The 23,246-nt window shown below is 37.3% G+C and overlaps 1 protein-coding gene across 6 annotated transcripts in view; it reads right to left on the bottom strand.

Moving 5' to 3' along the window:
• Positions 1–1,807: 1,807 nt before the first annotated feature.
• Positions 1,808–23,246, bottom strand: part of LOC124777789 (E3 ubiquitin-protein ligase TRIP12-like) — a 217,329-nt gene continuing 195,890 nt past the window's right edge. For all 6 annotated transcript variants that reach the window (XM_047253297.1, XM_047253301.1, XM_047253300.1 and 3 more), the window contains 5 exons: positions 19,924–20,176; positions 11,449–11,709; positions 10,008–10,322; positions 4,037–4,355; positions 1,808–3,739 (listed from right to left, as the gene is read on the bottom strand). In XM_047253297.1, the coding sequence (XP_047109253.1) occupies positions 3,543–3,739; positions 4,037–4,355; positions 10,008–10,322; positions 11,449–11,709; positions 19,924–20,176 (1,345 nt within the window). In that variant the 3' untranslated portion in view covers positions 1,808–3,542. The remainder of the gene's footprint in view (positions 3,740–4,036; positions 4,356–10,007; positions 10,323–11,448; positions 11,710–19,923; positions 20,177–23,246) is intronic.

Genomic DNA, 23,246 nt, shown 5'->3' with positions numbered 1-23,246 from the left:
CTAGGTATTATAGTTGGAGTCATAAACAATCGTGGTTGAGTTTAGGCTTGTTCTGTGCACCAGCCTCATGCATTTTCTGTCAATCAATGAGCATCCAGTAGTGTTCTGAGCACTATGCTGTGAATGGCTTAGCCAACCTGAGCTTTAAACATGATCTTAGTGAGTTATTTAGTGAATTTTTATTTAATTTGTTGTGAACTGTCATCTCTGATCGTGGCAGTAAGCAACAAATTCTACATAAGCAAGCAAGAGATGTAATTTGCAGGCTATGTGCTATAGGGGCCAGTCCAAGATCCCTACAGGTGTCAGGTCTGTGAACAACAGTGTGTGATGAAAATGATCTGTTCACACACTAGAACATCAAGAAAATATTATTGACCACAAAACATTTATTAATAAGAAATACAAGATTGACTTCCGAAGGCACTGGCAGCTCAGTTGGGACCCACCAACAGTAGCAGGAGCACATTGCTTGGCAGCTCTGCTGTATTGCAAAAGCCTTGTGTGATAGCTGTTATGTCATGGGCAGTCAATAGCCCGCAATAGTCCTCGATGGATGGTGGCGAACAGCAGCCTCTGCTGGCTTCTCCCCAAAATCACTCTCCTAGGGCATGTGGCCTTGGGACCTATCCTCCAAACCAGCCTGTAGTACCAATTGTTGGCCTCCAGTTAGGAGTCGGAGACTTGTAGCATCAGTGTCGGCTGCAGGAATGGGGTGAGCAGCAACAGTGGCTCTCCCTGCTGATAGTGGATGGTGTACAGCTACTTGGCCCTGCTGGTAAAGCCTTCAGTAGGCCAGCATAATGATGGAGGCCTCTACACATCACCAGTGATGTGCCTCAAGTTAGCACTGCAGCTTACAGTGGCAAAGTCCTTCCAGCGAGATTTACAGCTCCACAGACGACTGTAGACAATAAGGTGTGCAGAGGGTCAACTGATATAGCCTCCCCTGTACTATAGGACAGGTGCAACTGCGAGCGAGGTTAAGAAAGTAGTAGTATTTATAGTATTTATGCTGGTGCTTTCCAAGAGTTCTGCTGTGGTGAAGCTAGTACTGACATCGTGTAACAGCTTTCTCATGTGGTCAGTTGTCTTAATGGCTTCAGAGTTTCACAACTTCATCTTTCAGATGCTCTTTTCTGCTATATCAGTGGTTGAATATTTACTGTTGCATTATAACTAGGCTTTGTTGTGACCAGTATGATGGTATCTGCCTGTCATCACAACGTTATTAAGCTTTCTTTGAAGAGTGGGGCACTTCGACTGGTCCCACTTGTCACATTCGCTTCCATGTTCACCTCTGTCTACTCAGTATTTCTGTCTAGCTGTCAGTTTAATGGTCACTGACTCGTGCAGCTTACTTCTGGTGTCACCATAACTTCCACAAATTTTTAGTGTCAGTCTGTGATACCATTGCAGAATGCAATTACGCTTTATTGAATTGCAAAACACATGTATGCTTGTACTACAACTGTTGCCTGGAACCAGCAACATTGCATTCCTCATCCATGCCTCGTAATGCAGGAACTGCCATCGTTTGTTAATCAAACTATAATCATGGGAAGAGAGAGACAGATTCCAGGGTAATATTTTTAAGCCAATTACAGAAGTCAGCAATATCACCTGTGTGTGTGTGTGTGTGTGTGTGTGTGTGTGTGTGTGTGTGTGTGTGTGTCTAAGTAAACTACTACTGCATTCAATGAAAGGCACATAGGGAACTTCTCACTACGCTGGACAGTGTAAATGGATTGCAGTGACTGAAGTATTTTCAAGGAATTTTCATTTAATATAAAGGAATATGGCATTGTTAGTTAATAAACATTATAATTCCAGCATATTTGCTTCACAGTTATGATAATTTGTGGCGAATATGGCATTTTTCATTACCAAACATAACTCCCATACACTTACTTCACATTTTTCCTTACCAAACATAACTCCCATACACTTACTTCACAATCATTTTTTTTGATAAATACAGGAAAACTTTCATCAATAGAGACTACATTCTATGATTATAGGGATTCTGTGAATCACAACTTCAATCAAATTTCTATTTCTTTTATTCACAAAACAAAATAAATTCTTGGGGATAAAAATAAGGAAGATGCAGACAAATCCACAAATGATGGACTCTTCAACAAGTCAGACAATGTACATACAGGCATTTAGAAAACAAATGAGAGAAGGTATAACTCTGATGCTCCAGTTGTAGCTCCAGAAATGTAACAATTAAAATTCTTGTCCTAAAACACTTCTCTGGCCTGATATCCAATTTTACCTGAAATACTAATGCAATAGCCATATTTCCACACCCTTTCAATCAAAGTTTGAATGAAAGAGTCAATGATCACTCTCCAAGACAGCAAAGAATTCAAAATTTAAAAGATTATTCACAGTAATTTAATGTTATCTGTGAAGTTCAAATTTGTTCTCACAAACAGGTACACACTTAATCAAAAGATGAATTTAGTAAAGCAGACATAATTTTACAATAATGACTTTTCCTCTGTGTTGGAAAACAGTTTTCATTTAGTTCTAATAGCTTGTCAACTTAATGTGGAAAATTTTAAACAATGCTTACACTGAGTATTTATCCAAAGTAACTTCTGTTTAAAAAAAATTGTATGTGCAAAGCTTGCTTGGTGAAATATCACACTGAGGTTAAGACAGTCTTCCTGCACAACAAATGAAAGTTAAACAATAAACACAATTTGTGATAAGAAAGGAAACCGAAACACTAAATTTTAAATATATCAAACAGGGCACAAAGGATAGCTATATTTGTGTATCTCACTTCTTTCACTTGTTTGTTCATCCGCTCACTCTTACTTCCTCAAATAATATTTTATGAAAACACACTGTCTGTACACTAGCTTCTTCAGATAGGATATATAAAAAGTCCATAAACAATTCTTACTATCAATTTCTTACTTAGTCATTCAATATTCACTCACAAACACACAAATGCACAATGAAAAATGCAACAGCAGGCCTCTCCTAGAAGGCAGATCATATCACCATTTTCTTCTCATCAATGTAGTTCTTTCAGTACGAAATCACAGTGTAACATTTTAACAGTTCATTTTACACAACACACAAGTGTAAAATTTCATATTCAAACTTTCTCAGTATGACAGCTGACTATGTAAATGTATCACAAGCAGAATAATAATGCCCAGTTTGGAATCTTGAGCAACAGGGCTCACTAATATTTGTTTTAACTTGGGTGACAGTGGTAAAAGCAAGTATTTACATTTGGTAAAAGTGAGGAAAAGTCATTTCACCAAAAATATGTCATTTATGACTGAGCTATTCTGCAAATAAAAAACACACATTTCTGTTATACTGGTGGAACAACCAAAGCTAACAGAGTAATCACAGCTTAATAAAAAAACAAACACTTCTGTGTTTTTGAAAACAATACTCAGAATTTTCAGTCTGTGTAATAGCACTACTTTCGTTCCCTCTGAGCATCATTATTCAAACTAGCAATACTGTTCAAATATTCTTTATTAATCTCAACAGTCCAAGTGCTGATACTACGATAAATGGAAAGAATGCTGTCCTTCCATAGCAGCTAGTTTTAACTTGGCTTTCATCACTTCAATTGAAGAATAATCTGGTAGTTTGAGGTAGTTTACACAAGTCATCACAGATGGTAAAAAGTCATCGGGGTTCATATTTGGTTCCAGTGTTTTACGCACAACTGTGAGAGGTGGGGATAGACTTTTGAATCCTGTAAATGAAATAATGGTATATATCAGACAATTTGTAACTGCAATGCTTTCAATTTGTACAAATCAGATAAAGTTCAGTTTCTAAAGATATTTTCTATCAGAAAGTAACTAACACTACAAACTTCTTATGGGGAAAAATGGCAGGGAATATTTTTTTAAGGAAGAAATTTCTGACAAGGCTGGATAATTTGTGTTTTCTGTGCGATTTCATATACTTCAATGCAAATGCACATTTTAGTTCTTGTTATATTAGTGAACAAAATAATAAGCAAAGGTGGTACAGAAATATTGTTTACCTCCAACAGGCAGCCTTGGAGACCCAGTAACAAACTGGATAAAAAGTCGCCGTTCTTCACTATCATAAAGACTAAGAATTTCAAATAAGAAACGAATAGCACGAGAGTCTGGTGTATATCCATGATCTGGTCGACAGCATTCCATAAGCATTTTGACGTCCCAACCGGATGAGGATGCAACACCACCACAGAAAACAGCTTCCAATTCCTCCGGGTAAAACATGTGCAAATGAGAAAGTGGAAAAACAGACTCAAACCCTTCACGAAGGGCTTCCATTTGTCTTGAAACACCTTCAACCAGGAACCAGTGGCAGACAAGCTATAAAAAGAAACCAAATATGTAAGTACACTGCTTTTTATGGTACAGTAACCAAAACTCTCAAATAACTCCTAAAACATCTTTCTTGTTTCCACATTCCACAGTTATGATGTAGACAATTTATAGAATTGAAGGACTACTAGCTAATGTTTCTCAGTTTGGAAATTACAGAAACGATAATTCTATATTTTTATGTCAACAGTTGAAAATCTAAAGGCTCAATGCAAGTAGCTCTTTAGTGTAACTGCAAGTTACTTTTGTGTTGATGGAAAAAACCTTATTTCAGAGATAAAGTGGTGAAATATTACAAAGTGGTCCATTTTTCCCATAATCAATCACTCTCCCATAAAACTTTATTGAAGGCAATTTTGACAAAATGCAGAAAACAGTAGTGGGATGCAGTTGTATATGTACAAATAAAGTTTATTAATATTGTTCTATAAAGGCAGAATATTGTATACTGGACAAAATGCGTATGTGGCTGGCACTTAATGAGAAGTTCATATACCTTTTTTTTTTGCTTTTGCAGAAACCTAGCAACTGACATCCAATACTGGCACACACTGAGTTTGCAGAAACCTAGCAAATGACATCCAATACTGGCACACACTGAGTTTGCAGAAACCTAGCAAATGACATCCAATACTGGCACACACTGAATTTGTTGAAACTATTCACAACAGTCACCAAGTAGACACTGAAGCAAGACAGTAGGTCATTTGTACTATGTATACTTTAAGTCAAATGTTTTCAACATCTATATATTATCTGTAACTTTACTGGTGCTGTTTTAAAGTTCAGTCAACAAAATCTGGATGGACAGGGCAAGTGGCTAATTTCTAACATGGAATGGTGATAAAATAAAAGTGAGTGTATGTGAAATGCATCAACACTTGACTAATGCCCTGTTGGGGCCTAAAATAAGCCTCTCTCCACATATGAAACTACTGAATAACAATATGGATCACAGAACCGTGACACATTTGACAGTCTTTTTTTACTTTTATTTTTCTGCACAAAGGCTGTACACCTTCTAGAAGTTGCACAGTGCAGAGCTTAGGGGCTGATGAGAATTCAATTCCACAGCACAACTAAATTGTGTGGGGACATGGTCATGAACGTGCTCCCGAGGGCAATCATTATCACCTACAATATTTTTCCACGCGAGTTATGCAAAAATTTAATATTAGCATGTGGATTTTTATACAGGATTATGGAAAAAGGAAAGAGTAAAGAGGAAGATATCATTTTACACAAAATATTAATGACAAATTCTCAATGTTTTTGACCTAACATTATACTTTTGTACATTCAACTAGAAATGACAATCTCTGTCATTCAGTGACATGGTATTGTTCAAAGAAACACCATGATAAAGTTTCTTGTATTTTTCTGTTGTTGTACTCTTTCAGTTTTTACTACAATGTGAATTTCATAAGGACACCAAAATGAAGCTGCCTGATTATAATTCAATGGGCAATATTTTTTACTATTTTTAATTCACTGAAACTAATGTACAGATAAATGAGGAGGAGGAGGAGATCAGTGTGTAACATCCTGTCTACAACAGAAGTGATTAGAGACAGAACACAAGCTCTGATTAGGGAAGGATAGAGAATGAAAGCGGCTATAGCCTACTGAAGGAACCATCCTGGCATTTGCCTTAAGTGATTTAGGGAAATCACTCAAACAAATTATTTTTTTGAGGTTATAATTTCAGCCTACAATTTCCGGTGAAGATTTTGGCTATTCGTGATTTCCAATAAACCTGCAATTTCAGTCCATAGTTTCAGAGCTATATGCCAATTATGATATTTTTATCTTCAGGATACCACAAACTCACTCTTTCTTCGATTAAACTTATCAGTTTCTCACAGTTCATATTTTGCGTGTGAGAACGTTGGTCAATTTGACTGAAGAAAACAGATAATTTCACCGACTGTCATCCAAAGCCTATACATTTGGATGATGAGATCTGCTACAGTGTGACTGCATTCATAGTGGTGTACCAATTTGAAAAGATCGACCACCTTCGGCCAATGTCAGTTATTGGGCTCCATCAATATTCCACTGGAAGAAGCTGACCAACCGAAGCTTAGAGTGTGCATGAACCAATACATACCTGGTTCGTGTAATATTACACATTTTTGGAGGACAATAAACATGAGTTTAACTTATATTAGTGCTGGTTGAATTGCAGGGCTTCGGAGCAGCAATTTTCCTAGTGTTATTAAAAACAGACATGGTCTTATTCAATTAAATGTAGCTGGGAAGAAAGATAAGTCCTTCATGCTTGCCTAGAACCCACAATCCCACCCCTAACACTGTTCTTTCTTTTACAGCAACAACGAGACACATACCTCGTGAAACGTAGTGACCTACCCTGTCCTCTCACATGTCTGAGCTATAATGTTTAGAGCATGAAGTTTTGGGATTATGTATCAAACCTGGAAACCCTCTATTTGCTTGGCATGAGCTGGCCAAAATGGTTCTTACATCAGAAGTATGAATGTTAATCCACAAAAACTTAACTTTTCCCTATTCCTGTCATCACAATGTGGAATGTGCAATTATAAGTGTTGAGTATCTTTGAGATATCTCAATGATATAGTAGAATTTGTTGACATTAAGAGAGCTCCAAAACTCTATTCATTCACTTTCTGCAATCTAATAGAACTTTAAATTACCACATGATGTATATAACGCGTGGCAGGACGACGATGGAAACATTGCATTTGTCATAATGTGGAAATGGAACAACTTATTTGATGGTCAAAACAGCATGATTACTGACTTTCAGGCAAAGAGTGGAAGAATTTCTGCATTTTTAAACCATTCACGTGCCACCATGGTTGAAGTGCCACCAAGGTTGCTGTCCGAATCCAGTGCCAAAACAACTGTGGGGCACTACGGATCATACATGATGGGGATGAAAAATGGCTGCAGAGATGTCTATGGGCTAATAGGTGTAAACAGCTGAGCAACTGACCACCCAGATGAACCAAGGAGGAGCAATGTTGCTGCATAAGGATATTTGCAGCAGGTGCCTCATTCATGCATCCATGCTAACTGTTATTCACTGGCAACGAAGGGTGGAATTTGCACACAAATACCACAAATGGACGTCCACTGAGTGGTGACAAGTGGCTTTTTCAGATGAATCTTGTTTTATGCTCCATCAGACAGATGGCCGTTAGCGTATACGATGTGAAACGAACGCAGACATCCAGCAACAATTATTGGAAGTGAGCGGCCTGGAGGATGGAGCATTACGGTCTACAGGTTATTTTGAGGGCATTCTCTGGGTAATGTCACCATCCGGGAAAACACAATGGATCAACAAAAGTGAGCAGTATCTATCCTTGGGAATCATGTCCACTCCTACATTGTTTCTTCTCCGCACAATGGCTCCTGCCAGCAGGACTATGCAATCTGTCACATGGGTGTATGTGCGTGTTTCAAGGACCACCAGAATGAGTTTACCGTATTCCTCTGGCCGACGAACTTCTCAGATTTAAACCCAATTGAGAATCTATGGGACCATATCAATCGGGCTGTATGTGTCACAAGTTGTAAATCAAGAAAGCTAGCACAGCTGGCCATGGCACTGGACTCAGCTGGCTCCACATCCCTGATAGTACCTTCCATAATCTGACTCCCTTCCTGCACGTTACACAGTGGTCCACATTGCAGAATGTGTTTATTCAGGCTTTTGGCAGGTGGTCACATTAATGGGACTGGAAAGCTAATACTCATTATGAGACCGATGTTTACAGGTCATTTGTAATACAATGGTGTGATAAAACTAATACATGTATGTAAGCAGCGACTGCCATATCATGTAACACAAGCCACTCTCTGGGGTATGGTAAGTAATTCATTAAAATTTTTCATTTTCTCATAAAAAACATCTAAACGCTGTATTCTATGAGACAATAAGCTTATTAATGTTGTTTGAAACCAAACATATTTTACATTAAAATTGAGCTATTCAAGAGTGGACGATGCTGATAACACACCACACACTACATAATGGTTAAAATTAACTACGGCTTCACTCATCAAATACTGAAATCTAAGTACAAGAAACGAATGTTAACTGAACAACTTTCAGGTATCACTAAGTTACAGAATCCCTTATTCAGGAATAATTACAGACATTTCTCAAGAAATTTTATGAATTTTATGAATTTGTTGTCTAAATAGATGACAGAAATTTGGTGTCCGTTACATACACGTGTTAATGTACAGTTCATGTTACTCAACTTTCTGTCATCATGACATATGTACCATATTTACCCAAATCTAAGCTGCAGCTGAAAATTAGATTTGAACATTGTAGACCTCACTTCAAAATACAAATGAAGTTTATCATTCTAAAAGCTACAGTAGTTGCACTCAATTCATAAGCTTAGGAGTTGAACATAAGCAAGGTTATTTTGTAGATTAATTTGCTCTTTAAAACCACATAATTTATTTGCATACAGTTTATAGTTGTAGATGATATAAAAATCAATACAAAAGTCCGTTCCCTTGGTTCATTTCCGACTTTATGACTATTCAGCACAAGAACAATACAAATGCCAATAGTACACGACATACATATTCATTGGTGTTTACCGTTGTCTCAATCGAGTTTGTTAGGGTGACAGCATGTAAGTGACGTAACAGCTACCATGGAAGAATGCACGGTTTAAAAGAAACCATTCTCTTGTCACTGGTAGGAAAACACTGAAAACATACCGATGAAGCGTTGGTCATATAGGCGTAAATCGTGAACACAGGTTTGCCAATCAGCTTTTCACAGCATATTTGTAGTGAAGTTGCAGTGTTGTGCAAACAGTGTCACTGAGCTGAGCTTTGCTGGCCCCTTAAGCAAACCTGCAGCATGATTAGCACTTTTTCCGGAAAAGAAATAACTTCCTTCTTTAATTTGGCACTACAATGAATGCGATTCATTATGGTTCACTGAAACCAGCACTTCACAAATTCAACAAAACAATACATGAAATGAAAATGAGCCACAGCTTATGAACTCTTAAATGTGCCTTATGCACTGTAGGTATTTAGGTAAAGAAATTAATTTTTGTTGCTATGAATATTTGAAAGGCTGCTACATTCGAAGATGAGCAATACTGAATTTTTATTTCCTTTGTTAAGGATGTATAATGAATCAATGGAAAAAAGAAAAGAAAGAGAAGAAGAAGACAAAGTAGATTCATCTTCTAACTTTTTTATACATATTTTTTTATAGTACAGAAGTTTTGGTGCCAGTATCTGTGCACTTGCAAAGCATGCCTGTCCAGTGCTGCATCTACTTGATGGCCAAATTTAAGAGTGGCAGTGTCTACTGCTATTTTTCAGAACATCCGTTTGCTTTGCACTCGATTTTAAGATTGGCTGTTTTTTGAATCCTGGAAACTGGAAAAAAAGTGTGGCTTGTATTTGTGTGTATATGGTATTATGACTGGTTAATTACAATCCGATGTAATTTATGGGTATATCCAAGACTTGCAACACACTAATTTATGTGTTAACAAATAAGCTCTCACTATACGTCACACCACAGCAGAAATAATATTTTGTACACTATTAATATTTTACCTATTTTTTTAAATATTTAACGCTAATTTAGAGAATAACAAAGGTTACCTTAATGTAATGGTCAATTGTATGTACTGTGAGTGCCATGTCTTTGCCACCACGACACATTTCCACATTGGCATGACCAGGTAATGTGAAATCAAGTCCAAGGTCAGCTATAGGACAGCCATCCAGATCTAGATGTTCAATAAGGTGGCGACGTTGTGGGTCCTGGGCGAGGCGATCTCTCAGACGAGAGACCTGTTGGAGTCTACCCAGTGTAGCATGAACTGCCGGGCACACGTGAGCCAGGTCAGGTAGTGAGAGTGTTCCTTCATGCCCCAGTAGCCAACGATAAAATACAACACTGAACGGCAGATCCAGCTGTTGAAAATTAGAGTATATAATCCCATTTAACAATTCCACAAAAATTTAAAACGTTTCCAATTCTGAGCAAAACAGTAGAATCAACAATAATAATTGTTTATCTTTTAACAGTAAATTCTGATGAAAGCAACACACTAATATCATACAGAATAAAGACTTCGCACTTTTTGTTGCCAATGTCAACTCAATATTAGAGTGAACGAAATTACAGTTTTTCGAACACTATTTCTATTACAGGTAAGAAATTTGCTTATTTCTCATCAAAATTGCTAGTCCAGATCTTCAGCTGGAAACCATCACCACAGTGTCAAATATTAAGAGATATTTTCTTCTGGTAATCTGACCCTCTTACCAATCTAGTGCCTTCAGATTCGGGTTATGTCATTTACACAAATATTAGGAAGTATATGTTTGATACAACTTCTTCAGCCACTGTTTCTCTTGCACTGCCAAATAAATGGCATCAATTATAACTGTAAATGGAAGGCCAACAAACAGACCAGTATCTGGAAAATGGCAATAGATGGTCAAATACCAGCTGATGATGAATGACATGTCGTATTAGAATACTGTTCCACATACAGTAGTTTCAGAGATGCTACGTTATTACTACTTCTGCTGATCTCCAGTGTAATTTGTAAGAAACTCCTAAGCTTGGGTAGCAACTTACAATCTCTTTACATCTGAATTACAGACAGCATTTTTGTGGTCAAAAAGACTTTACACCACATTTATCTTTTCTCTAGTTCTAAATTTTCATTTTAATGTCATTTATTTACAACCACTTTATGACAGAAAGCAAAATGTCTTAACAAATTAGTGGTTTCAGATGTCCAAGGTTTGTGTGAATTTGTCAGGAGAGAGTGGCATAACTACTCAAGTCACCAATGTAGTTAATAGTAACATGCTGCAAAAAAATTATGCAAGAACTAAAGTCATGATGATCATGACATCGGTAGCTCTCCTTTGTGAGAGATTACTGAAAAAAGGGGACGAGAATAGCTTCTTTTTAAAAGGTAGCAGAAAAGGTTGTGCTGATGACTTTTAATGAATTTTGTACATTATACCAATATCTGGGAGAGATTTAACTGCATCTTATGAAATACACAAAAACTAAACTTACCATTCTGGAATCCATTACAGCTTTTGCCATTAATTTTCCAAGAAACCTAAATTTGCTCTTGACTTTGGCAACAGTACTGGACTTTGCTGTGCGAGGAAGAGGTGTTGGGAAAAGGCCAACTGGTGAATGAATGTAACTGGTGCCACCTTCACTGTCAGTTGGTTCTGTACGTTCTCCATTCCATAACTCCAAATCTGCACGCTGCAGTTCACGAGATACGAGAGCATAGAACTCCAATGTAGGACCAAGTCCTGTTCCCACCTGTAACATCACAACAAATCAGTGGCCTATGGCCAAATATTGAATGCACTGAAAATAATGTCTGAAAGTTCTGCAACATATAAAAGAATAACCTTTTTAACAGATTATACACAAACATAACAAAACTAGCAGTTTATATGAGAAATGCTAGAATTTTTTAAATGTGCTATTCATTTGAAAACCAATTTAGTCAGCAATGATCTTCTTCAGATAAGTCCATGTTAAAAAAATAGTGCCAAGACTGGCAGTGTTAAAAAATAAAATATGTGCTAAAACTAAAGAATAAACATTGTTTATGAACCATACAGTGTGGCCAGTGTCAGCATACTGTATTTGCAGCTGTAGCAAAAGCATGTGGTATTACAAATGCCATGTATTATGAAGCTCCAGGATGATGTGCATTTTGGAGAGAAAACAATTCAATTTTTATACAATTACATAGCAGTAGGTGAGAAGATTTATGTTAATTCAGGGTGTATATGTGCACAAGTGAGGGGGTGGGGGAATCCTGGATTTCCAGGCTAAAATTACACTTTTTCTGTGTTAAATGACAATATACTTTCCCTTGGAACTGTGAAAATTATCAATCCTTTGGATGGTTAAGGTTTTATATACCAGCGTAGAACTTTTCAGCATTTTACAAAAAACAGCAAACCTTTGATGTGCAGTAACATGTATGTTGCATATTTCCATTTTATGGTATGCTGCATATTTTCATATTGCGAAAAAATAAATTCAAATTCCACCAAACATAGCACATTAGTTTCTGAGGCATTGAATTAGAGATCGCGATGCGATTTTGTAAGCCAATCATAGCTCATGTCATCTCCCCAACCGATGACAGCAGATATTCAGCGCACAGGAAACGTGATGTAGTCAGCCAATAGCAACATTACTGTTAAGTAGTGCAAACACCTAAATGGGAAAAGTTAATGGTCTAAATTAATGTAAATAGTGTAGCTACTAGAAAGCTAAGCTTTTACATGTAATACTGGCCCCTCTCTCTCTCTCTCTCTCTCTCTCTCTCTCTCTCTCTCTCTCTCTCACACACACACACACACACACACACACACACACACACACACACACACACACTTTTGCAAGTGTTACACTTAAAAACACATCACACAAATGTGCCAGTAACATTTTAATAACGACGTAAATGTCTGGTTTTCTGGGCTCGAAATTCTTTTAAGTGGCTGGTCCTCAAAACATTAAGTTTTAAATGAGAGTCAAACACTCTCTGATTTATAATACAGTCTCACATGCAAAATAATTCATCTGGCATAAAATAAAATTTACTTTGAAAGTAACGCTTTTCAATCCACCATTCGCAATATTTTCCTGCTACCTGTTAGAAATAGGTTCATTTCAGCAGTTACCAGAGAGCGCCAGAAAATGGGCGTTCCTGCGCATCCACAGCTATGTATAAAGCTTTAACAGAACTTACATTACTTCATAAAAGAAAAAGGATGTCAGAGGATACTCTAAGAGCATTGAAATTTTGTGAACCATAATAAATATGTAATTTGACTTAAAGTGCACATTTGTATGTCCAGATCCACAATGAAGTAGTCCCCAACCTGATATTAAGCTTTTCAGTATGGTTTTCGGGATGTAATTTTTTTCTTTTTTTGGAATACTACTACTGTTTTATCTCAGGTTTGGTTCTGTATTATGGCATAGGTTACAGAAGATGAAAATGTGCACTCTAAATTCAGCAAACAGTTGAAACTAGGCAATAGTGTGGAATGAAACACTATGTTTCAAGTAAATTGACCGCCTCAGCGAAAAAGATTAATAAAAGCCGAATTTCTTTAGCAAATCGACATAATAACTTCACTGTCCTGCAAGACATATCAGTCCTTACCAGTAAAAATTACAAGGATTTAACTGAAAACCAAAACAATGAAAAATTTACAGAATTATCAGAAGTTCCCAGGTTTTTTTTACATTTTCTACTGGACTAAAAAATTCCTGTGGTTTTCCCGGTTGTCCCGAGGAGTAAACACCCTGTAGTTATTTGCATTTTGCAAGTTCACAGTACTGCTATGAGTACTCTATTGTTAGCTTACTATTCAAACCTGTTCAAGAAAAATATAGCAAAAACCTTTCTAGCATCCAAAATCAAACTCATTATTTGGCCCACGTTCAGTAGTAGAAACTAATCTGGACACCATATTTTTGTTCTTCCATACTCCTAAAAACTCTTACTTCATCAATCTCTCCATAAAATTTTTCCACATTAAACACACAAATCAACGACAACAATATAAAAAAAGGATAGATTCCTGCTCACCATAAAGACGACACACTGAATTACAGACAGATACAATGGAATGATTGTTATAATTTAGCTTTAGGCCCAAGCCTCCTTCAGAAAAGCAAGCACCCCTCACGCACCCGACTGTCACCTCTGGCAGCTCGGACTTGCATGCATTCCAGTCTGAGAAGCTGAAGATGACTGTGTGCATGTACGTGTGTGTGTATACGTGGACAAGGAAAAAAAATTCCCGAATTTCCTGGTTAATAATACACTTTTTCCCGGGTGAAAACATACTTTTCCCCTGTTCATTGACAGTATATTTCCTCTCGGAACTGTATAACTTATCAGTCATTTGAATGATTATGGTTTCACACATGGGCGTAGAATTTCCCGGCATTTTATAAAACTAAACACGGGGAAAAACCACGTTTCGGAAAGATCTTTGATGTGCAGCAACATGTACGCTGCATATTTTCGTATTACGAAAGTATAAATTCGAATTCCACCAAACATCGCATGTTACTTTCTGAAGCATTGAAATCGAGACTGTGATGCGCTTTTGTAAGCCAGTCATAGCTCATGTCACGTTATCTCGCCAGCCGATGACAGCGGGTATTCAGACCTTAGGACACATGATGTAGTCAGCCAATAGCAACATCACTGTCAAGTAGCGCGAACACAAAAACAGAAATAGTTAATGGTTTAAATTAATATACACAGTGTTGCTACACGAAATGAAAAGCTTTCACATATAATATTGGTCTATAAGATTAATACGCTGCAAGAGAAGCTAAGCTGTCACATATAATGTTGGTCTTTTAGGTGCGTATTATAAATTACGATACATCACACAAATGTGCCAATAAAATTTTTAATAACGACATAAGTGTCTGATCTTCTGGGCTCGAAATTCATCTAAATGGCTCGACATCAAAGAGTTGATTTTTAAATGAGAGTCAAACGCTCTGTGGTGTAAGAAATTCATCATACATTCTCACACACTGTTCAACTTGCGTAAAAGGAAATTTACTTTGATAGTAATGCTTTTCAAACCACCATTCGGAATATTTTCCCACGACCTGTTAGAAATAGTTTCGTTTCTGCAGTTGCCAGAGAGTGCCAGATGACAGGCATCACCGTGCTTGCACAGCTACAATGCATTTAAGGAGCCCATTTTTTAGTATGTGTAAAACATTAAAAGATCTTACATTATGTCATAAAAGAAACAAGACATCAGAGGATACTCCAAGAGCATTGGAATTTCGTGACCCATACTAAAATGTGCACATTCGTATGTCCAGATTCCCAGTGAAGAAGGCCACGACCTGATATTAAGTGTATCAATGTGGTTTTGGGGATGTAAATTTTCTTGGAGTACCAATACTGTGTTATCTTATGTTTGGTTGTTTATTATGGCACAATGCCATACATGCTAGAAGTTGAAAACGTGCACTTGAAATGCAGTGAACAGTGTGTGGAATTTAACACTTCGTTCCAAATATTTTGTCTGCCTCAGCGGAAAAGATTAATAAAAGGAAATTTCTTTAGCAAACCGACAAAAATAACTTCATTGTTCCGCAAGGCAATTAATGTTTGACTGTCAGGAAGGTGGAAATAGAATAAAATCTGCTACTAAAAACACGTTTTAGCCTTCCATAATTATGTGAATGTATTTTAATTCACTTGATAGCTCCCAGCCACAGAAATCCGTTTTGTTTTCATTTGACGTGAGAGCAGTAAACGAAGAGGGAATAGCAAAATCACTAAATGTACACACGGGTCACGAGGAGATTACCCACTTCCCCACTATAACTCAGACTGCTATGCACATCAGCCCCGGGTCTACGATATTTCCGAACTGGGGCAATACCCCGCCACTCCCTCGAGCGTTTGAGATAGAACGTAAAAAAAATAAAAATAAAAAATTAATAATAATAATTTCAGAAATATATTCATTTTGTAGCGCACAGCTTTCTGAAGAGCCTGATGCATAAAACGTATGTGTTCGAGGAAATGTAGGATATGTTATTTGGTCTTAAGTGTGCCAAAGTGCAGTGCCTCGCCTCCTCACACAGCATTCTTCTATCGCATGTCACCGTATTTCGCTATGTGGAATTGAAACGTGTATCTTGTGTACTGGATGACATCAAACCATATTCAGGAGAGTGGAAATTAGAATGTCCTGTGGTGCCTCTCCTGCTTACAGTCAGCCGATTTCACATCCTGTCCCTCTTTTCCATTTATTTAAAAAGAACTCTTCAGAAAATTTGCACTCTTTATTCCCTATTAGCTAACAACTTGCTGCTTTGTGCAACATAAAATTAAATATAGGATACATAGACCCAGTAAAAACATGAGACAAGCAAGGCTATATAGATTTCTTCAATCCTTAGCTCCTAGAATTTTTTTCTCTCTAATCTTGCTACAGTTTTATATGGTGTGCTTTTCTTTCTGCGAAAGAATCTATTACCTCAAAGATCGTCAAACGTTTTGCTAGACGAAAAATCGAAATGACGCTGTCTAGTATTGAAAAAGCTGTTAATACAAATAGGACCCAAGACTGGTGTGGTTTCCCTCTCTGATTACGTCTATTTTGTCACTGTCTGCTAGATAAAACAAACTAGGCCTTTCTAATACTGCAACAATTGTAACACACACTAAATAAACGAGACTGTTTTGGCACAAACGGTCTTTTTTGTAACAACAGAATATAATTCACAAAGCACCAATATCAAATGCCTATTAAGCCTATTACAAGAAAAAAGCTTTACGTTAGAGAATAGTTACGCACTTCATTCATACGTTTCAGTATCTCAAGCATGAGATCGAATAGTAGTAGTACGAAATTTTTATACAAACTTGGAATCATCATATTGTTCCATAATTTGTGTGATGTCCCAGTTTCTTCTCCTTCCTCGTTCTAACAAACAGTCTTGTTATCACTAATTCTGGAACTATTCCTGCCAGTGTCAAAGCTTATTCACAAGTTAACTTCAATAACCCCGCCAGAATCACCGGTTTGGTTATCCCGCGATTATTCTCCGGTTAGGCGTTATTACATGTTCGTACAACGCGTTTTCCACGCTTCTTCCAGAATAGAACTTAAAGCGGCTGCTAGCTGGGGACTGTACAACTGGCTGTTACTAGTATAGCGATCTGTCCAAAAATTTTCCGTCAAAATTTCGTTTTCGTTGATACACCGAGAAGGTAATATGTAATCTTTCTTACCTGTTATTCGTTTATTTCCACTCCTGTAGTCTGAATCTATGGATTTCGCTAGTAATTATAACAAGGCTCATCCTTCGCAAACCCAATCAACCACACAATCAGACAGGGGTTGGCATACAACCCTTCGGCTTTACTCTGGTCAGCTCGTATAGCCGCTTTTGTCTGTAGGAAAGTTTGTTTCTACATGCAATGAGGATTCCCCTCACAGAGACATCATGTACACTACGCGCGCATTCACAAATCAACTTACGATTCATTCAGAAATCAAATTAGAATGTGTTCAAAAATGTTCAAAAACCGACAGGGATGCGTTTCAAAGTCATATGAATAATCGATAGACTAACGTGCACTGGATGCCAGTCGCTTTGTGAAATAAGGTTTCTTCCCCTCCAGAATATGAATTTGCGCCCACCCCAACCTAGATCTGGACCTGCTGCGCATGCCTGAATCTGGCAGCTTGGGCGCCCCAGTAAAATTTTTCCCGGTACCATCTAGCTGCTTGCTGCGACTGCTTACACAGCCAACAGCCACATTTCTGTAGCCAGAAGGGGGAGAAGGTACTATTCAACTGCACATGCACTTGATCCCACTCGTAACTGCTAAAACGAATCTAATGTAAACAGTTGTGACGTCACGCTCATAGGAGCCCCTTTGTTGTTACGAAGCACTGCATAGTCTTCCTATGGTCTTTGACACATTTTGCTGTTGGTAGACGCTTGTATGAGCGCTGTGTTTTGTTGCTGTATCTGGCGCATTTCCTATGCAATTTTAAGTTTTATTTTAGTTTTTTCTCTAGTTCACATTTTATTGCTGCAGTATTATCCGCAGTAGCGGGATATAGTAATATCCTTTGTTAGAGTATCGGTTCTTACCAGTCAAAACTACAAAAATTTAACTGAAAACTAAAATAATGAAAAATTCCCGGAATTCTAAAAAATTCCCGGGTTTTTCCCGGATGTCCCGGTTCTCCTGGGTCGTATACACCCTGTAACAATCTGTTTATTATTCTTTACTATGTAGGCTGCACCTGACAATGTGGCTTTAGGCCACGAAACCGGTTCCGTTTCAATAAAACAACAATTTTAATGGCTATGAATGGACTTATTCTTAAAATCATGCCTTTCAACAGCTGTGGATGCCCAGAGTATAAAACACTTTGTAACGATCTCTTTGTTGTTCCTGTCTGCAACTCAATTTATCATCTTTACAACTGAGTGGCAATCTATCCTTTTACTTGTATTGTTGATATTCCAACCTAGAGTTTTTATTGTCTGAAATCAACAATAACATCTTTAAACATAGTAAAAGCCCAAGGTACCCCACTAGTACTTTGTTTCAAGTTGGACAACAGCCACTTACTATCCACTTATGCCATAACCACCATTCTCTTCATTTACCAAGTGAAAACTGTATCTCCACCCCATCTTTCCGTCCCACAATCCCCCTTGACCTGCTTTAGCCCTTAATTTGCAGCTGCCTCTGACCCCTTTCTTGTCATAACTGTTACCATTCCATTTACAATCCCTCTCCCACCATCTTTCCACATAAACACCAACCACTTCGATACTTTTCTTTATTACCCAACTTTGCTTGGGCTTGCAGGCTTCAAGTACGCATATTGCTATCCTCATTAAACACCTAATCACATTATAAGGCCCTTTTTCTTTTTTATTATTAACTGCCTCTTCTAAATATGATTCTCAATTACAGATAGTCTTTTTGTATGCCTTCAGTTGCACTAAATTTATAACCTGAAGCTGTACACAATACGATCACAAGTTTTTATGGTGCATATTTATCAGTGCAAAGACTCATTAGTCAGTTAGTTCAGCCAGATAAAATATAAGAGAAATGAATTTTCTGGGACTGTATCCCCAGAAGGTAATGGTTCACACAGTCTTATTCTTTAGTCAGGAATGTTGTAATGAAAAGGAAAGATGTAAGATGTAAGATTTTACTTTCATAACCATTGGATTTGGGAAATATCTTCCAAATCTAGAAAAACTGTGCATGAAGAAATGTGCAAGTGGAGCTGTGTAAGCTTTAGCTGTAAATATATTGTTCAATGACTAAATCCACAGACACATTTGTCAACTACGTTTATCAGCCAATAGACTTTGAGAACGAAAATTTGTTCTTATAAAAAAAATCACAGCAAGCAACTACAAAAATCATTTACTGAAAAAATAAATTATTTTTCCAGCTTATGACAAAGAAAAGCCATATTCTTACAAAGAAAAAGTTTACAAAAGCTGAAGCAAGAGAATGTTATTTGCATAAAATTACACTTTGTGCAATGAAAATTATAATTCATTTAATTAAAAGTTTTTCATGTTTCAATATGAGGATAAATCTTTCAGAAAAAAAAGTTTTATCTAAACTATATACTCCATTAAATTTGTTGGCTGGAAAGTAACAAATATATTTAGATCAAAAAAGGACTAATCAATGGGATCATATTCAATACAGATGTTTTAAAAAGAGCTAGCTACTCCAATGTATTCTTGGGCACTGCTGTGTAATAAACAATTAAACTATGGAATTTCACTTTGTTTCTTCTACTAAGAATTATTAATTTGTTTCACATCACTAAATTTACAAATTTAATGCCAATATATGACACTACTACACATGTCTGACTTATGTATGCAAGAAAACAGTGCAAAATGTGTTGGTGATAGTAAGTAGCATATACAAATTTTAAAAATGGTATCCCTTACCTCATCATGATACTGGACTTCAAGTAAAGCTCTGGAACTAGCCAGCTCCTGCATAAGGTGTTCAGCTTGCTTCAATATGTCGTCACGCGATATGACACGTTTACGTCTGTCGAGTCGTGGAGTTACACGTTCCTGGGAATCTGAATTACTAAGTTCTGGTGTCGAATCCAGCAACCGCTGCAGTGCTCGGTCACGGTCGAAGGAGGTTGCATAAAAAAGTAGCTGACGTGTCTCAAATGGAAAAAGAAAGGGGCTGAAACAATGAAAAGTAACTTAAAACGCATTCACACATTTGGTGTCAACAAACTTGCAGGCAAAAGTATTATTACTAAGAGCATAATCGTGGCCAATGGGAAGGAGGAGGCCCTTAAGCACTAAGTAGCACTGTGCTTTACTTGGCGTTCATTTTTTAAAGCCTGTGTTTCTGTAGAAGTAACGCTAGTCATTCACTCACTTGCACTTTGTCAGCTGTAAATACAACTCTGGATCTTTAATGTACTGGTTTGTGTGTGTGTGTGTGTGTGTGTGTGTGTGTGTGTGTGTGTGTGTGTGTGTGTGTGGGGGGGGGGGGGGGAGGGGGGTAGAGCTACTGGACTCTGGACTCTGCCACAAGTTTTTACAAAAAATTCATGAGCAGAACAGCTTGAATTTAGTGTAATTATCAACATAAGTTTGAACTGGTTTTTTACTGCTGCTGCTAGGGGCAGCTTAATGTTGTCAGCCTCTGAGAGAGAAATGAATATCTTTCAACTACAGCCAATTTTCTCTTCCTCTGGCAGCACCAGTAAACTCGTCAAGTTACTGTGGACAAACAGTACTAATATGACCACCACCACCACCACCACCACCACCACCACCACCCCCACATTATAATGAGTACAATGGGATTTGAATTTTGGATGTTACTTCCTGATTACTTCCTGTACCACATGCCTTTTCTGAGATAAGACTATGGTAGGCACTACTACTGTGCAGCACCAGAGTATTTACCCTTTGTTTTTCCATGTTCTTTATCCTTCACTGTGGAGGATTTTTTAGGTTTTTTTTCAACAGCTTTAGATATAATGAAATGTCAAAAACTTTATGCCATTCAGCCTTGCTCTAGTGATTCTTGATTCTAGCTGACACTGTGAGTAAAAACAACTTGCAACTTTAGATGTTTAGATTGCAGGAGGGGTCATAATGGTAACACAAATGGTGAGCCATCCTCCCTTCCTGTTCAACCAACATTTTGGTTGGTATTGTGGAGACGGTCACCATGTCATAGGCAAACAGTAGCATATTTTATCAAGTATTAGCAACTTCGGCATCCATTCAGATCTCGCCGTACGGTGATGCTTTTCAGTGTGAGAACTAAACAAACCATGTCTCCTGCTGATGATGACATACGCTTTAGAGTGCAGTGTACTTAACAAGGCAGATCTGAGCAAGTTACAAGCATGTGAAATGATCAGTCTCGCAGAAGACTATAAGAAAGAGAATTAGAATTTCTCATAGAATAAATTCAAGCAGATCTGTCAATGACAGAGACAGAGTATTGCACAGGTCAAGTGGTTTGGCCATGTGAAGAAGATGAAAACAATATCTATATAGAAATGTGCCAGGGGAAGACCAATAGGATAACTCAAAAAAAGATGGCTGGATGAGATTAAGGAAGTTCCAAAGTTTAGAGGAAAAAACTGGAGAAATGTATCAAGACAAGAAGTATGAAGTGTGCTTTTTAACAAAGTAACATTTTGAAATAAAAATAAAGCAAGTAAGTGTTTCTTAGGAATTTTATTTTTTGATGAAAGCCTGTTCTTTAGTCTACTTTTCTACATAACTCCCATCAATATTAATATGCTTATTTATCTTGCAACCAGCCCTGAATACCATCCTCACAGAAATCTGTTAACTGAGCGTAACTTTCTATAAGGATGCAAGGAAGATGAAAACAATGAAAGCAACAGCAGAGCATTCATCACCTGAAATTCTGGGCAAGAAAAGGTACAACAAAGGAGGAACAAAGAGGGGCACATTCCAGCATTATCCAATATGCATACATATACAGGCTTATTATCAATGGATACCCTGCTTTAAAGAAAATCCATTTCAGCACTCAAGAAGTGCAGGTCTTTAATGGAAGTTAATTTTTTTTTTTAAATCTTTGTTTTCAGCACAAAACATTTTCATCTCCATTTTTATTATTGAAGTAAGTGATCCAGCAGCCCGGAGAAAATTTAACTTAGCAAGTAAAAGGTAGCCATCACACACACACACACACACACACACACACACACACACACACACACACACACACACACACACACACAAGTGCGCGCAACAGCCTTTAGGGCTGAAAGTACTGACTTTGTGTCATCTCCATGCCTGACTTATTTTAATTCTGGATTTCCCATTATCCTGATGAAGTATAATGGAAGCTGTGGCATCTAACAGAGGTTGAATCAGTGCCTTTTTTCTGAAAGACTATCAGTACAGATCTTGTTCAATTCAAGTAAAAAGATTTCTGAATATCTATGAATCCCAGATGAAGTGGTAATTCACATTTTTCTCTTATTTTTATGACAACATTTACAATTTGAAAGTGATCCACTGTAATACATCCATTTCTAGTGCCTGCTAGTTCCTCAGATTGATTACAATCCAAAGCTTTACAAGTGTGGAAAGTGATTATTTTAGTGAATACCTGCAAGATTATGTGGAGGAAACTGACAGGTCTGTAGTTTTTAAATATACTGTTTGTCTCCTTTCATGTGTAGTCTGTAAATCCTTCACATTTAACCTTTTCCTTTGAAGTATGATCACTCTAGGTGTCTTTCCTCTCTTTACAACTTTGACAGTTTAATATATCTGTTCTGGCATCACTTTTGGAGTGCCCTTGCTCTTATTATTAACTATATGTGTTCCTGGATTTAGCTCTTTTCCTTGTTTTCAATTGTTCATTTTAAAAATTTTCACAATTCCTTCGCACATTGCATTAAGACACAGCTGATCAATCATGTTTAATTCAACATATTCTTTCATGTTATTATTGTCCTTGTCTTTAAACTGTTGCTTTCACTTTAATCATTTTCTTCTTCTATTTGAGATTTTCTTCTATTCCACTCTCAATGAACGAACCCACAATTTTTTTTTAATGTTTGCCCAAGTACTGCCCATTCTGTCATTATGAAATACTACAATAAATGTTTACTGGCTTCAGACTACTAAAGGAAGGCAGACATGTACTAACACATAACAATACATAAGGTTTTGGTGAGAGTGTATTACACGAACAAAAATCACATGAACTGAGTTCCAGTACAGCACTCGTGGCTGCCACA

This window comes from Schistocerca piceifrons, chromosome 2 (genome assembly GCF_021461385.2).
Source record: "Schistocerca piceifrons isolate TAMUIC-IGC-003096 chromosome 2, iqSchPice1.1, whole genome shotgun sequence".
Classification (NCBI taxonomy): Eukaryota; Metazoa; Arthropoda; class Insecta; order Orthoptera; family Acrididae; genus Schistocerca; species Schistocerca piceifrons.
The sequence above is the reverse complement of the archived record's forward strand: the minus strand, read 5'-3'. Positions and strand labels throughout refer to the sequence as shown.